At 41.3% G+C, this 17,913-nt stretch overlaps 1 protein-coding gene across 2 annotated transcripts in view; it reads left to right on the top strand.

Moving 5' to 3' along the window:
• The window catches only part of LOC121673058 (KN motif and ankyrin repeat domain-containing protein 1-like), a 129,336-nt gene that overhangs the window by 62,558 nt on the left and 48,865 nt on the right, over window positions 1-17,913 (top strand). For both annotated transcript variants that reach the window (XM_042046095.1, XM_042046096.1), the window contains exon 3: window positions 16,386-16,502. In XM_042046095.1, coding sequence (XP_041902029.1) covers window positions 16,466-16,502 — 37 coding nt within the window. In that variant the 5' untranslated portion in view covers window positions 16,386-16,465. The remainder of the gene's footprint in view (window positions 1-16,385; window positions 16,503-17,913) is intronic.

Raw genomic sequence — 17,913 nt, 5'->3', positions numbered from 1 at the left:
TTCAGTGAGATCTTAACCATCTTGCAGGAGCAAAGGCAAGGCCCTGCAAGCTAGTAGTGGTGCAGACGACAAGCTGTGTGGGAGCAGCCATCATCGCCTGTGAAACTTGTTCCCCTCATCTTGGGAGGCTTACAGATCTTGGTATTTGGGTCAAAATTCAGAGGCTTTTAGGAGTGTTAAAGTCTAGCATGTTACTAGCATAACTGCTTGAGTGGCTTCCTGCCTTTTGAAAACCAAACAGGGTCCTCACTATTCCATTAGACCTTGCCAGTTGTTAGCTGACTGGTCTCCATATTCGCATAGAAGATGCTCCTGGCAAGAACAGCATATCTCTTGGCTTGCAACACATCTCCCTATCCTGCTTCACTTTGAATTGCATTGGTTGGGAATATTAAGCAGTCTGCTGCAGCACCTGTGGTATGGGGGCAGGAGCTACGGTCCTGCCAAGAGCAGAGGTATTTTCCTGTTTACACCTGTATAGAGACTCAGAAATTTTTTGACAAAAGTTTGCTAAAACTAGCACTAGCATAAGGCTGCCACAAGTCATTGTGATGCCTTTTGATTTTGTAATACACATAAGTAACAGTCATTTAATCAACAGATCTGGCAAGATCAAGAACAGGACTGATTAAGGCATGAAGAATAGACAATAAATAAAATTAATAAATAATCTCATCTGGGATTAGAGGTTGGTGTGAGAGAGTTGGCAGGAAATAATTAAAACTAAAAAAAAAAAAAAAATTAAAAATTCACTGGGAGATTTGTTTATCTTTTATTCCTGTTATTTATTCCTCCTACTTTTCACTAATGCAAATTTCCACCCATGCTGGAACTATGAGCTGGTGCAAAACACAGCTGGCCCTGAGGGAAGCGTGATGTTTATTCCCCCCCTACTCCCTTTAGTGGTTGCTCTGTAGAGGTATGCAATGCTATGCCCGCTGATGATTTTAGCGAATTAGGGAATAAGCTGTGTAGGTTCCACCTGATTGGGAGCAGAAGCCACATGCTGAAAATAAAGAAAGTAATTGCTTCATAGTGTTGCACAAATAGGTTTTAAGTGTTGTGATTTGAATGTTAAAAGTGATTTTTTACTGTAATTAATCACTGTTTGGATGCTGAAGAGGGCATCCAAGTTTTTTAATGGTAAATTTTTTTAATGCATGGTAAGTTTTTTAATGAGGTTATTTTCTGGAACTGTGAAACTTCATTTAAAAAGAAAAAAGCTAATTTTTGTTGAAAATATGATTGCCATTGGGGTGCGTTGGAATAACTTTTGTTCTTGTGGAAACTGTCTTTTCTTATGAAATAATCTGTGTTGGTATTCTGAAATCTCACTCTGAGGTGCTATTTTTCTTTGGGGCCAGGTTTTTCCAAGTTCCTTTCTACACAGATAAAGCTATGGAGCTGCCACTCAGTGATACCATGCAGGATTGCAGCTGTGTTGTGGAGAGTGTGTCCCACTTTTGGAGGGAGGATGGCGTTCAGTAGCCCAGCTGGAATTTGTTGAGATGAGCTCTGTTCAGTAGCAGCAGTTCATATTGGCAAGACCAAGTGCGTCTCAGTGCTGCAGAGAAAAAAGAGCACAAGAATCTGTCATCCTCATCGTGAGTGATAATGCAGATGAGCACAGTGGCTTGTGATACATGCTACAGTACTTTGCATGATGAATGGGTGGGACTAAAAATGTTTCTGAAGGACTGTCCAAGTATCTTCATGCTGCTTGTGTCTCTGATTTTATTGTATCCTCCCTCCAGAAATGGGCAAATGCAGTAATGTCTAATTTCTAAGTAACTACAAAAGCTCAGCGTGCAATAGTTATTTTCTGGAACTAATGCCTTTAAAGTTGTTCACTGGTAGAAATTAATTACATCTTTAGACAGCAGTTGTCTCTTTCTATCATGAGTCAACTCTAACTTGCAGTATTTATCAACACTTTTTAATAAGATGAAATTTCTATTTACAGATACTATTCATATGCATAGAGTAGCAGTTATTCCTAAAGGTTTTTTTAATGTGTGTTGTCATCATTGTTGCTTTGAATGCTATTTTGTTATTGCAGCAGTGTAAATACACCTTAATCTCATGGCTTCTGGGAGGGGCTGGCTGGTGTCTTCACAGGTTTAGGGAGTGATTTCTGCTGTTCTGTCCCACCTTGCCTCAACAACCTGTGTGCTACTGAGAATGAACAAAATGTTCTCTCCACAGTTGCATTCCTTCTGCCACTGTTCACTGCTGCCAAGTCAATAAAACGAAAGTGGAATTTTTTAAAGCTGCCTTTTTTCTTTCTTGTTTTTTTTAACCTTTAATGCTTTTTGCTTTCCGAGCAAAGAGCTGCTGACGCCAGATGTTATACCTGTTCAGGTTTTGCCTTTCCATATACTTGCTAATTGGCACTCTGGGGAATGTTTGTTTCTGCAGCTTTTTTTGAGCGTAGCAGCCACATGCATGTAAAATCTTTCAGGAGGGGAGGAGATGGAGTGGTGTCCACACATACAGCTGTGTTTATTTCCGCATGAGCTAAAAACTGCCCAGCTTCAAAATACACAGCTGTAAAAGGGAGCACCACCAGAGCAACTGTAGGTCACCTTAAATAGGAGTCAGGGTTTATGTGCCTGGCCTGCAACAAGGCCAGCTGCCTCAAGCTCTCAGCAGAGAGAGGTAAACACCATCAAGAGCAGTGCATTTGTGGGTGTCGCTGAGCTGATAGGGAGATGATGGTGGGAGGCACCTTGAAAACCTTGATTCATCTCTATAGTTCTTGTGTGAGAGGCCAACTCTTACTTGAGACAAAAATCCCATTAGTTATGGACCGAGAAATCTTGCTGTTAAACACTGATGCTAAGAAATTTGTTTCAACTGCTTTTTATGCTATTCCTTTCCCGGCAGCTGGGAGCAGACTAGATCACAGAGAGGGATGTTCACGTATCTTGCAGCTCTGGTAGTCCCTGCTGTAATTTGATTATCAGCAGTTCTCCAAGTAAGCTTTGAAAGTCCTTTGCTGCTTCTCCAAGTCCTGCAACGAGCTCCATAAGAAAAATGAAGGACAAGTACCACTGAAAGTCTGCAGTCTACTTTTTATACTGCAGTGTCTGCCACTAAGTTAACGCTTTCTATTTCTATCACACTTTTTCAAGAATGTATTCTGATATCTGAGTTATAATACAATAAAATAACCCTGATTTTGTTATGTTACTCTGCAGTATGTTAAGCCCCCATGTATTTATCTACAAAAATTTAAAAAAAAAAAGCTACCCACCACAATTTTTGTCAGCAGTCATAGCTACCTAGTTATTATTCTAGAGCAACTGTTCATGTGTGATTTATGCACCAAAAGACAAATATCACAGTTCTCTTAAAATCAGCTGAGAGTTCGTTCTAGTTAAGCAGAGAGATACATGCAAAGGTTTGAGGTCTTATGCTGCAGCTACAAGACTTCAGTTAAGGATAAAATTTGCAGTCATCCACTTCTTTATTCACTCTCAGCTGCAAGCACAGTTCACAGTGTAGAAGTTGGTGTGACTTGGCACATCAGTTTGCGAGATGCATGTTGCCCAGTAAGGCTTGACCAAATTTTAGACCTGTCCACGTTTAACTTTTGCTTTCCTAATTTTAGTGGGAGTGAAGACAATGTACACTGAAGAAGTTTCCATAGGAGTTTTGTTTTTTAAGTGCCGTTTAGCTTTCTTAAAATTGGCTCTTAAAGAAGATGCCTTACTTGACAGTTGCTGATGAAAATAGTGCTCGTCTATGTGCTCTCAGAGGCTCATGTGCCTGAGCTATCATATGATGAATTCAGCTATATTTATAAGGAAACTAATGCTGGTTTTTACCCTTTAAGAACTTTATTTTGATGTGTGACCTAGCTAGTATTTTCTTTCTTGGAAAGGTCCTATTTTCATAGCAATTGTTCTTCAGTGTGATGGCAGCAGGTAAGAAACATACCAATGTCCTCAGATAACTCAAAATAACTTTCATCTGGGTTTGTATTTCTTCTCCCAGTTACGAGTAATTAATTCTGTGCTGTAAAATAATTAATATATAGCAAAAATAAAGCATTTGAATTGTAATACTCTGTTACATACCTAAATATAGTCTGCTTCTTAAATCATATTTTTAAAATAATAATTCACACAGTGTTCATTTCACATCTTAAGGTGTGTCTTCTGCAAGCTTAGCATTGTTTACCTGATGTTTCTTCTCTTTTCTCTTTATAATTTTCTGGCGAAGCAGATACACTTTGTTGGAAATATTGTTCTATTTACAAGAAGTATTTGTACTGCCAATTCTGTTCTGGTAGAGGTAAACTCTAGCAGGTTTTGTGCCTGTACTCATGTAGTCTTTGAAAATCGGATCACATTCTTCTCAACAAGGTGTTTCCCCAGCTTCAATGATGGCAGGGAGCTTCCCACCTTGATGACATCCTTCCTTCCCAAAAGAGGAACTGCTTTTTTGAATAGGGAAATACAGAATATTTCTAAATACTGTGCAATCTAATATCTTAAATCTATTATTTACCCTATTGCTTAATGGCAAAGGAATATGCCCTTTGTATAAGTATGTATATACAATATATGTGATGGCATTCAGATGTAGGGAATGGAAAATTAACTGTTTACCTAATGAAAATTTTGCCTGTTTCAGCTTTTGTAACTTCACTGCAGGCTAACATCAGCATGCAGCCTTCATTTTGTTCATTTTCTTGGCAACATTTTGATACTGGATGTACATTATTAGGAACAAAGGGCAAAACATGGATTAATAATTAGCAATACGTATGTCCACAGACGTTCAGTTGTAACTCTGTGCTTGCTTTTGCTATTGTATTGAGGAGAGGGGAAAAAGAAGGCCATTCAGCACAGCAGAGAAGAACAAAGAGTTAACGCTAGTATTTCCTCATATGGTGATTAGATAGCTTTAGAAACTTAAGAAATTAAAAGGAGGAGGAGGACTTGCAAAGGTCTTTAATCCTGTCATGCGGTGCTGCTTTGTAGCGGTTTTAGTTGTCTGTTGTCTTCCCTTGCAGTAAAAATATAAAGAAATGTAACAATTCCTATTGCTTGCTTTTAGGCACTGGAGTTGTTGCTCCAAGGAATGGGAGCAGATAAAAATTAGGGCTGATTAGCCCCAAGAGAGGTGCATAGATCCTTGGTGGCAGAACAGCAAAAATAAGCAGCTCTTCCAGATAAGTAAGGTGGGGAAAAGGAAATTCAGCCTATCTTAAGAAAAAAGCTAGGGAGAGAACATCTACTTTAAGACCCCTCTCCTATATAAGAGCTTTTCTCAAGATTTAAAATCAGTAAGAGATTAGCTGTATTGCCAAAAAGGGTTATTTTTAGACTTTGTAAGGAAATTACATTGGCTGCAGAAGGGACCCTTAAGTTCTGCTCATACTGAAAAATCCAGAACCCAAATCTTGAAAATATTCCTTTTTATCTAACTGGGACAGCCCTTGTTCAAATTCAGTTTCTATCTTTGGAGTATGCATGGAATGAGGGAAAAGGGGGGCAGGTATAAATAAATTGTGTATTTTCTGTTTTGCAGCTCTTCCAAGAAGATAGATGAATGTGCTTTTAAGCTCTGTATTGATTTGTTTGCTGTGGCTGTGTGTATATCAGAAATCCATGGGCACTGGGGCTGGGGAGAGCTCAAAGTATGGCTTAGTTTTCTGGGGAATCACCATTTGGGGCGAATAATCTGAACAAATAAAGTGCCCCTCTGCTAGGACCTTTGTGGTATGGTTTGAGGTAGGCATTGATAATTGTGCAGCAGCTTATTCTGCTCTCAGGATAATAATCCAAGTGAATATGAAAGCCATTCTTTTATTACTAAGAACATCTGAATTAGTTTTAGTTTTATTTACACCACATAATTTCCTGCTTAGGACTTGTCTTCTGTGAAGAAACACATGAATCACATTGAGGATGCATTGTTTCAGTGACAGTACTGCTGTGTTGCTCTTCAGAAGCTTAAGTTCTTGCGTTGCCTTTTTTACCAGGATTTGGTTTGTTGTGCAAGATGCACTGCCATCTATTTGTCTGTTTGCTCATATGGTGACTGATAAAAATACACCTTATTTTGCCATTTCTTTATTAACATACTGCTGTCTAATAAGAGATCAACTATAAAGACTAAAGGCAACATATTTATGGATCTCCATTTAAAGGTATAGTTTTTGCAGATTGTGGTGGACTCAATCCACTGTCTCAGGGTTATAACAAGGGTGAGTTTCAGATCCATACACCATTTGGGGAATTACAGATTCAATTCTAACTTAACACGTGCTGTAAGATATAGATGGCCCCTTGTTTGTTGATTGTTGCAGCTCATGTCAGCGCTGAGATACAGTTTTGGCTGACAGACAATGTGAATGAAGGCTGAGTTTATTTGGATGTGACTGACAGAAACGAGAGTCAGCACTGCCAGCCTTGATGCTGCACATGGCAGTCGTACCACACACGTCCCAGCAGCTTGTCAGCACCTCTCCTGCCTGGCACCCTGTGGCACAGCAGTGGTGTGCCTCATGCTAGTAACCAGATGCAGGACTTTAGATTAGAATTTTCAGGGGAGAGACATAATTCAGTGAGTCCTGGCTTCCTAAGGTGAAAACTCCTTGTGCAGTAAGTTGATCAGCACACTTTTGTCTGCACTGGACTCTCTTGCCACTGTACATCTGTTTGAAAAAGATGGGGAGCGTGAGCATAAGAAGATGCTGTGAATAATTAATACAAGTGTTAGTTCACTCTCTCACTGAGAAGGAGGAATGAACTCTGTGTAAACTCTATGCTGATTTAAATTACTCAGATTAAATTACAAAGTCCCAGAGCATTAGGAACAGGTTGTTTTAATGTTGACTGGGCTGCAGAGAGGAACATCCCTGCTGAGGGACAAGTGCATTGCCCCAACTTGTGGTCCCCTCTTTTGGGTGGGTAAGTTCCCTGTAGGTGTCCACACGTAGCAAAATGGTTTTGGCCGCATGCAATGCAGAGGCTCTGTGACACTTGTCTGGCAAGCTGACAAGTCTTTCTCTGTGAGCTGTTGAGCAGGAAAAGTATGGAGATACCCAGCTAGACTGGCTCCATCATGCTTCACTGCAGCTGCTGCCAGATACCAGTACTGAGAGGCCATATAGCATGTGGTGGGGTGGAGGAGCAGCCTCTGGCAGGTTTTTGCTGCTGTGATATCTTGCCTCCCTCCTGCCAGAGTGTGCTGGCTTGCAGTCCATAGTGGTGTGGACATGTGGTGGCTTTGGAGGCAGGACAAGGGAAACCTCCTCACCCCTGGAATGAATGTGGAAAGCCTCACAAGAGATGGTTTGTGGCTTAGGGAAGTGGTAAAAAAAACTGCACATGTGCTGGCTGTTTCTGAGGGATGCTGTGTGATGGAGCAGCCTGGAGGATGTGTGGAGTTTGTTCCCTGGCCATGCTGAAGCTGTGGGATTGTGGTCTCAATAGAAGAGTTGTTGGCAAGTAGGGTCCCCTTGTATTTCTGAAGGGCCACTTCAAGCAGCTTGAAGAGAAATGGGCCCATGTTAGTATTGAGGTTGTAGACCCAGTCTAGCACTTGGGGATGAAATGTTGGCAGTGTGGGCTATAGACTGAGTCTAATGGAGAGTGAGACTTGAAGTCCTCTGCTGTAAACTGGGATAGATGAAAAGCAAGAGCCTGGCCCTTACAATATTGTCTCCTTTCACCTACAATTTTCTACTTTCATTGTGGAAAAAGCCTGTAATTTCTCTGTTCACGTAAGGTTGATAGCACGGTCCACAGTACCCATATTAGTAGTAAAAGAAAGGAAAAGAGACACCAGGATTTGGGTATTATTGTAGGGGAGGAAGCGGCATTTAGGGCTAGATGGGGACAAAGCTTATCTGCTGGAGCTTTCTCAGGTAAAGATACACCTTCAGCTGGGGTCACAGGTGAATAGTTACATGGGCAAATGCTGCCAGACAAAAGTATTTGTCTTTGAACTTGCCAGCTGTCCCATATCATTGCCCTTTCGTCATAGTAGATTTATGGCTGGTCTGATTAGGTATAGCATCTCAGACCTAAAATCAGAAGAAGAGACAGACTGAGACTTGACTGTCCTCCTCTAAGTATGTTTCATGCTTGCGCCATTACATATGAAATGTCACTGAAGGCTAAAGACTTGGGTACTTTACAGAAGAGTTAGATTTGTCTATTTATCAGAGTTTGTGCCTTAAAATCCTTGCAGTTTTGTCTTAGATGCAAAGTCTAAACAAGATCACAGTCCATTTCATAAACATCCTTGATTGGTTTGCTCATCTCAGCCTTCAACTTTGTCTACCTGTAAATTCTCTTTGAATAAGTGAATTAATTTTAAATTATGGGGATCTGCATATGTGTTTTTCCAACTGTTGTACAACTTGTAATGTTTAAAGATAGAGTGGAAGGGATGCTGTGTTTTGTCCTGCCCCACTGAGTGAACAAATGTGACAGGTAGTTTATATACATGCTGTAGAGAAGAAAGTGGAACTGTTTCTTGTCCCAGACAGAGCAATTCCAGGATTGTCAGCTCTGGGAGGCCACAGGTATACTGCAACTGGCATGCATGCATCATCCCCAACATGCATTCATTTCTCTCCCAACTTTTTGGAAGCCTTTTTGTTATTCATGCTGGTTTTCAGTCTTTGTCAGAGCAGATAAAAATGCCACTCAGCACACGTTTCATTTCCCTCTTGGAGAATGATCAGACTGAACTATTTGAAGCTATGGAAGTCTCATCCCTCCTGCTTTTCTGCAAGAAAAATGCGGATAGGCCAGTTGCGTCCTTTGGGCTCCCTGTCACAGCAAGCATTACAACCCATAGCAATATCATACTGGCTTGAATTAATGTACTTTTATGTAACTCATTATTCACTGGCATAAATAAAAGGGAGTGTCTTCTACATCATCCATTAGGAATTTCAGGTATAAAAAAAAAAGTTGTTTTTTTCTTCCTTGAATTGCCTTTCTTTTTTTAGTTGATTTTTTTTCTCTAATATAAACAGAAATTGGTTTCTGAGTTGCAGAACCATGCAGTCTTCTGAAGGTGTTTTTTTTTCTTCCATAATGTAATATGATGACAATGATGTTGTCAGGAATAATTTCCAGAAGAGATGGGTGGTCTGAGAATGCTCATAGGGTGTGGGGGGCCTTGCAGCACTGTGTCATGGGTGTCATCCAAGCATACATGTTTGTGTGTAGGCTCAGATCATGTGAGTGAAGATCATGCTCGTGCATATTAGACAAGGACCACCAAGTCCTCAGACTGTAGCCCAGTTCTGTATGGACAGGATGTCCTCCTTATTACAAGTGACAAAGGCATGCCAACTATGATTTACAGAATCCATATAATGATTTCCTTTTACTAATGAATGGTGATCCTGATAGTAAGAAAATAGCAAGTGCTGCCACTTCTGGCTGACAGTGAGTCTGCAGGATCTCTGAGAACAGGTATGGTCACCAAAAGTCCACTTGGCTGACCTGTCTTTTCGGATACTTGGGAGGGCTGTGTCCAGCCTCTGGCCCATACTAGGGAAAGCTGCTTGTGCTTGCAGGTAAGTTCTGTTTGTCTTAACTCCTTAACAAGAATTACTAGAACTGAGGTTTTCCTTCCCACACACTAGCTAGTTGTTACAGCCAAGCTTGGTTACACTAACAAAATTTAATGTACTTTAAACCATTTTGAAAGATTGTTCTTGCAGACAACTTTTTAGTAAGATGCTGTTCATGACCAGGATTTTCCACATGGTGACTTGTACATGAAAGGGTACAGAAAGGGCAACTAAAATTGAGCTGGGGATTGTGTTGCTTATGAGCTGGGAGAGAAGATTATAGTTTATAAAATCACAAAGGGTGTGGATAAGCTGAATCTGCACTGATTTTGACCAGCTCCTGCAATGCAAGAATTGGTAGCAGTAAAATTTCTCAAACATCAGTTTAAAATAACATAAAAGTACGCAGTGGGTACTGACAGCCTGGGACTTCCTGTCCCACAAGGCAGCAGAAGCTTGTGGCAGCAGCAGGGTCAGAAAGAGTCAAATTCACAGGCAGTTTATGTGAATATTAAAATGGCATACTAAGGACATACCTTTAAATATTCCAAATCCAATAATTGTTGATGCTGGGAGAATACAGAAGCATGGACTCATCATCAGGCACTTGTATTAGCCTTAAATAGTATCTGTTGTTGCTACTATTGAAAACAAGATAGTCTGGATGGATCATTTGTCTGCCTCTATAGAATGCTTATTATGTTTATTTCTGCTGGGTACTATTTTGAAATCCTTTCACTTTTTCTTTCCCCAGCAAGTCAATGAGTGGCTTGTGTAGAATGGCTGCTTTCTCTTCTGAATCCTCCAGACACTACTGGGATAACTCCATGTGGAAGGGAAACTAAAACCCAGCAGCTGATGGTAGACCATTTCTGCTATCAGTAGCAAATGTGACAAAGCAATACTTGTAGAAATTCAGAAAATTGCTGCGTTATTTAGAATAGTGAGAAGGATCCAGTGCCTTGGAAATATTTCCATGTATATCCATTTTCTGAGGCTTTTTCTGTACTGAAAGCTGCCCAGTAAAGCCCTGCTCCTGTGCAGCAGGTAGGTGGCTTGGGAGAGTGAAGCAGAAGCTTTGTGGAAGCTCCACTCAGGAGACGAGAAGATCACTTTCAAGTATGCAGAAGAAAACCTCTCAGACCCCTACATTACTGAAGGTTGCACATTTATTCTCCACTTCCTGCAATAACAAGGTGGGCAGAGAAGCTTAATGCAACTCTGCTTGAGATAGAGGCTGGGGGGCTGGGGGAGAAGACAACTGAGGGAATCCCATGAAACTGATTTATGTTGATTTCCAACATAGCTTGAGAATTGGAGCCTGACATTGCACTAGCTGGGACTTTGGGGTTGGGTCTGATTTTTTTGTTGTTGTTGTTTTTGACAGAAGGGAAGCATTTGCCCTGGCTGGGAGCACTCTGACTGTTCTTCAGCTTGCTGACTCAGGTCCCAGAGTTTCTGAGCCATCACTCTCTTCTTAACAGAGCTTAGCTCAGCTTTTGCCTGGAGCTCTGCTGTAAAGAAAGACCTTTTTACAGACCAGTTCCAAAAGTGGATGGAGTAAGGAAAGCAGGCAGGTAAATTCATGCTGACCGTAGCCATATCTCCTTAATTAACTTGCTTGTTGAAAGGATTTACAAGGCTTCTTTTGCTCTCATCCTATTGCAGATTCTGCAGGAAAAAACCCATAGTGAGAGGTGACTTCTTTTGGTTGACTACTTAAATATTGTCCAAAATAAATTACCTGTCACACTGCATATAGTAAGAATCATCTCTGTATCTTGTGATGGAGAGACTGAATCATAGCTGACTGCAGCCTGAGAGATGCTGCAGGAAACACTGGTTTCCAGGGGATTTTTCATTCTGCATTTTAGGGTGGCCTAGCTACTGATTTATTTTGTTCAGTTAGTGAGACTTGAACAGCAACTTGCATAATTTTGCTTGTGATTTGGATGCAACATTAGAAAGACATTTGCTGTGGAAAGTATATGAATGGGTGAATTGTTACATGATTAAATAATTAAGTGAAATTTAAAATCATTCACAACCCTTATCTCAAAGTTGATTATTGTGTCTGACCTGAAAAAAAATCTTCATATGCCTGCATTCTTACTTGTTCTTTATCTTTAATTCTAAAATAGCATCTACAAAAAAAGATATTTCTCCCTTACAAATGTCGCCTTTCAATTTATTGGCCACTCATGTTGATAAATATAAGGGTAAGAAGAACACAACCAAAGTAGGAGTGAGATTGAAAAGAAAGTATCAGGGATACAGTCATTATCCCAGGTAGATACCAACCACAGAGCAACTCCCCACATACTTTCTCCTTTGCTGTTGTTGGCAACAGACCTTGCTTCATTTAAATTGCACCTGGCATACTTGGTACATACAGGTTGCAGACATTCCTGTTTCCTGTAGAGAAGCACAAGTTTGAAAAGTGCTCACCACTCCAGCTGAGCAGGAGGGATTCCCAGTGCTAATTTCTTCTTGCAGCTAGAGAAATTACCATCTGTGTTTTTAGATGGGTTTTGCATGTATCTTGGCTCTTGTTTGCAAATGGTATCAGAGTCTTGCAGAATGAAACTGGGCAAGTTCTACTGCTAGAACGACGCACATGTGAGAGGGAAGTCTCAGGCAGAAGTCTTGTTGGCACTGATGTATAGCAGGAATGGAGCAGTACCAGTTCTTCTTGAGTATTGCATCTCATGGGTCGACTTGCTCTGTCAAACCCCTCTACCCTAAGCCATTTAATCACCTCTTTGCACTTGCTGGATAGGATTGCAGAGCTGGTTTTTCTCCTGGAACCATCCCCTGACTGAATCCATCTGAACAACTGGGAGCCAGTAGCTTTGAATCCTTCACAGTTCTGATCCAGATCTTAAACAACAGAATTGTAGTCTGAGCTACATTCACCCTGTGAGTGGTTCAAAATACAGTGTTGATCTGGAGCTCGCTTGGAGTGGTTGATGTGACTGTTTGCTCTTACTAATCTGCATGCCATGAGAAAAAAGAAGTTACATACCTATCTATTTAGCCTAAAGCCTCCTTGCCTGGGAAGCCAAAATCTGTCCTGTTGAATCCCACAAACCAGCGTGTGCCCATCACCATTTCCCACATGTGACCTCAGCCCTGGACAGGAGGACTTCCAGGGTTGCTTTTCTGAGTTAAGAGCTGAGTTATATTTCTCCTCTAATTACTGTGTTGCCAACATGCTATTCTACAGCTGCTCTTAGACCAAACCTCAACTGTTTTCTATCTTAAGTGTCTCCTGCAAACATCAGACTGAAGTGTGAGCCTGGATTTTCTGCAAAGTCTGTGCCTCTTGAGGCTACTACATTTCTGTAGTTCTGCTGTATGGATGCCAGAACTGATCTATACGTACTCAGATACTTCTAGTGCTGAAACACTAGAATAGCTGTCGGTGACCTGGCTACATGCAGCACAAAAGAGGAGCACGGTTCTTTTCCCTTGTGACTAGGACAGGATTAGGACATAGGCTTTATGTTCTGCCTAAATAATCACCATTCTGGAAAAACCTGTAAATGCTGGGGTGTCATGAACGTTTGTAGAAACTGAGGATCATGTGTGTTTTAAGTTTTCTGCTATTGAACCTCAGGGCAGAAGAGAGTTTGAATATCTAATGCAAAACACTTTAAACAACTGCTTCATTGAGCAATAATTCTTCATGTGGCTAGTCTCTGCTTGTTTTGCATTTGCCCTAGGATCTGTAAATCACAGTATTCACAGGCAAGCATGGGTTGAGCATGTAAAAACACATGAGCAAAGAGCTGAAGAGTTGGGAAAGGAATATATAAGCTCCTCTACTAATTTTCTTGTGTAAGATGTCTCTACCAGAGAGAATATGCTTAGCTGTAGAGGAGGCTGTTTTCCTCCTCTCAGTATTCTAGCTGGCCTCCGGTATTGTCCTGCGCCTCGCCCACATGAGAGACTTGTGTCCAAATGCAGCTTCTGGGGTGTGTGCAGCTGGGGAATCACATGTGGCACCATTCTAAAAATAATCCATGTATGTGTTGTTGCTGTTTCAGAAATACACTTCCCAATGTATGGCTCAAAGCACATTTTAACAAAATTTCCTTCCTTCATGAGTTTGCTGAGCGAGATCAGATTTTTTTCTGTACTTAAAGAGCTGTTTAATAGGCAGATTGTCAATTCCTGTTACATTTAATCTTAAAAAAAAAAAAAGAAAAGAAAGGAATAAATTATAAATCCTTCCACTTAGCTAACAAATTATTAGATCCTGTGTTTTTTCTCTCTTTTTTCTTTCTATCTGTTGGGCTCAATATGCTTCCTGAATAATTTAATTAATCCTCACTTAAGCTCAGAAGCAGCAAGTGAGCTTGCTTGAGGTACTCAAGCCTGCATAGCTTTGAAACTAATAGAAGCATACCCAAAGGCAGTTTGTAACAGGTCAATTACATCTCTTCAAGCCACAACAAAATGGAGATCTTGGCCTTGTTTAGACTTTCAGCACTGTTTTTATTAACTTTATGTCAATTCTCACCTCAATTACATTTGTTTCTTGCTATTGGGAAGCTCTCCTCATGTGGGCCTGTGAATGGTGACCAGTGTTTTTAACAGATTTTACTTTTAAACCCATGATGAGGCATGCCACAGTCGGGCCTCATTTTTGTGGTTGACCCACTCATATTTGGGACTGCATTGCACCTAAAAGAGGTGTGTCCCCACCCAGGATCCCCTCTTACCCATGGGTGCATGCTCTCAGGTCTCCCCTTGTACAGTGTATATAATGAAAGCAGGGAAGCACACCTGTTGTTAATGCTCCTGAAAAAAGCAAAGAGCTATGCTGAACAAATTAGAAGTGGGTAAATCAGTTATCTTTACCAGGATACACTGCTGGTAGACTCTGATGCCCTGCTAAGTGCAGCCTGCCCTGAGACAGTGGCTGTCCTGAGCAACTTCACATGGAGACTGATGATAATTTTCTAGTAAGCATTCATTGTGACTCAGTAAAAATTGCCTGTCTTCAGCTTAAAGCATAACTTTATATCCTTAGAGCAAGCAGAGATGGGAGTGATGCTTTAAAATATCTCTGTTTGAAAGGAAGTAGATAATATTTTCCTAAAAGTTCACAGATCTAAAACTTCTGTCCTGGCTGCAAACTCTGCCAGCAAAATGTTTTTCTGTTTTTTTCTTGTCATGCTTTATTGTTTCAGAAATTTGATAATTATCGTTATGCCTGGAATCTTGTGATAGACTTCTCTGCATCATGGCCTGTGTTGGATTCCTGCTTTATTTTGCTGTTTGTAGCCTTTCACTTACACAGTCTTTATGGCAGCTTCATGTCCTGCCCTCCACTGAACAAGAGATGGTAAACGCCAGCATATATGGCAGAGCTAGGGGAGGAGGAATTGCAATGAAGATATTTCTGCATTCTTGGGAAACTGGTATCAGGATTGTACTAAAAATGAAGGCATTTGTGCATGTGTTCCTTGAAGGAGAAAGCGAAGCTGTATTAGCTTGTGTGATGGAGCTCCGTCAGCTTCTAAAGACAGCCAGCTTCTCTATCAGTCAGTGTATCTCTGACTCAAATTCACATGGTGCCTGCGCTCATTAATTTTTGATTTTCTTTTACTTTGCTAATCTGCTTAGCTTTTAAATACTTCCCTGCACATACTGTCAGAGCCAAATCAAATATAATTGGAAAAATGTGACTAGTAGTTTGTTGAGGAGTTGTCAGCCCAAGTCAGACAGGGGTCGGCAAAGCAGGGTGTTCTTCATACACCTAAGCTCCACCTATCTGAGTCAACAAAATGAAATGCTGTTTGGACTGCAGAAAACTCGCAGCAGACTCACGAAGAGGCATCTCTGCAGCCCCATATGAGTCAGATCTGTTGCTCCAAGCATGAAAGTTGTAGTCAGGCTGCCCACTGCACCGAAGGTGGGCAGGGAAGGAGGAGCCAGGAGCCCTGTTGCAGAGCTAATGAGTCTGGCTTTGCAGAGATGGCCAGCAGGCAGCTAGCCACAGAACTGCTGCTGATTTGGTCTCTACCTCTCATTTGGCTTCTTCTCAGCAGCCAAATGCGCCCTTTTTCTGTACCTGCAGCCTGAGCTTCAGGCAAGCGCTGCTTATTGGTTCAATCTGCCATGAGTGGGTTGGAAGAAAACCTAACACCCGGAGAACCCGTTGCTGCTGAACTTGCAGTGGAGAGGTCTAGTAGTCAGACAAGCACCACTCCTGACAGCATCCGTGCCACCTCTGGTCCCCCCCACCCTGCCAGCTTCCACACAGTAGGTGTCAGTGTCTAGGTTTGTCAGGCAGGGGGATGCCTGCTCTGGCTGCATCTGAGGGTTCTTCTTCCCTCACCTCCCCTGGGGGACATCTGAGCTCAGAAATTGCAACTGGTCCCCCACTCGCTGGTACCGCACTTCTGTAGGTGCTCTTCACCTAAAAAAATCCTCTAACCCTGCCTACATAAGATCTTGGGTAATCTAAAACTTTATACACATGTTAGCAAATGTGAGGAATCTGCGATGGTACAGGGGAGTTTAAAGACCAGCTGCAAAAAAGTTGAGGGCAGGCCAGAAAAAAACAAGGCCAATTGCAAATTCAGCTGGTTAGATCCTCACTGACGACAGATCTGGAGGTTCTCAAAGAACTACAGTTCAGCTTCAAGCACTTGGACACCTTTGGGGATTGTGGTAGCTAGGATGCTGATTTAAGAGGAGCATGTTACTGCTGTGCTGAAGTTTGCACTGAAGATGACACTTTAAACACTCAAAAATGCCTTAATGTACCTAACTTCTTAAAACTGCATATTTTTAACTGCTTTTTACTTGTTTGTTCCAGGTTGCATGTCTGGTTGGACTTGATGCATGGCATTTGCATGACATCAAACAGCCTAGCTGTGGATGTGTCACTGAGCAAACATGGCCTACCCAGCAAGTACTAACGGCAGTGCTACAGGTAACTAAACGGGAACAATTTCCCCCTTTGGATTATTAATTAAAAAAATTCTTACATTGTGCGAGCAGGAAAAGGAAGTAATGGCAGTTTAAATACTGAAAACATGTTTCCTGGTAGATCAGAGCCCATCTGTTCCCCCCCATCCCCCACCCCGATAATCTTTTAAATATTTATAGTGTGGAAAGTTGTTTGGGAAGACTTAAGGACTGGCACTCAGTCATTCAGCATGCAGTGTGCTTTGCTCTCAAGGACCTGCAGGGCTTACTCTAGACTCTGGGAGGCCTAGGGCTTTGCTGCAGAATCATGTGGCTGTTACCCTGTGTCTGTAACTAATTTGTGAGATTAACCAACTCTTGCACATCAAATACACAGCTCTTCCTGGTCACCCTTACTGGTCAGTCTAATTTTTGTTGCTTGCTTCTCCGCAAAGCATAAAAACATTTCTCAAGCAATATCCTGAAGAGGTGTTCACTTCTTTGTTATTTGTAAGAAGCTGCCAAACTGTCTGTTTTGGTTGGGTGATACTCTGTGAAATGGATTGTTTGGCATGTTCAAAGGTTGCTGAGGAGGGCTGGCAGGTCAGGAGGGGGCAGAGATTGCAGAACGACTGATAACAGCACAGCAGCAGTGTTCCTCCTGTGGTTATGTCAATATTTTCCTCTTCTGATCACTGCACAAACAGTTTTAGCCCACTAAAGCTGAGGCTGCTACAGTAGGATTAGATGGAAAATTTCAAGTGCATGGCAGGAGCTTGTTGGTTGCTCACTGTGCTCACTGTAGAATTACTCTAATTAGAGCATGGGATTAAAACATTTTGTGTGCAGGACAGTTGAAATATGGAGTGTCATTATGTGCAGTTTATGCAAAACAAGAAGTTTCTTTTAAAGGCTAGTGAAAGTTACATTAAGTCTTTGGAATTACTATTATCAGTTGGTGATTTAAGGTTAAATTCACCAATGTTAAATCTGCTGAAATAAGATATTCCTATTCCCTTCCCCCACCCCCTTTTTATATAATTAGAAGTATATTCTTTAAGACAGAAACCATATCCTTTTGTAACCTTCAGTAATCCTTTTGAGAAAGTGGACTGCAAAACCTCTGCTGTGTGACTTAACTGTAGCTGTTTGCTGCCTAAACCCCCCATGTAACTTGACTTTTCTTTGTAATATGCCTTTAACTTAAGTCATGCAGAAAAATTTCCTCTGCTTACAAGGAAAGAAAAATTGGGCATGGAGTGTTACTGATCGGTTTACTAATTTTTTTTTCTCCCTGCAGTAGAATTGTCTATTGAAAAAGTTGGTGGGCTGACGTGTAAGTCTAAAACAATCTAAATGCTTGTACTGGGGGATATGTTAATGCAAGATGAAGTTTTCGTTTCATGATTGTTATGCAAAGAAGGCTTCTTGCAGGA

This window comes from Corvus kubaryi, unplaced genomic scaffold (assembly GCF_017639235.1).
Source record: "Corvus kubaryi isolate FWS band 111438036 unplaced genomic scaffold, C.kubaryi_AGA036_p1.0 65149, whole genome shotgun sequence".
Taxonomy (NCBI): Eukaryota; Metazoa; Chordata; class Aves; order Passeriformes; family Corvidae; genus Corvus; species Corvus kubaryi.
The sequence above is the reverse complement of the archived record's forward strand: the minus strand, read 5'-3'. Positions and strand labels throughout refer to the sequence as shown.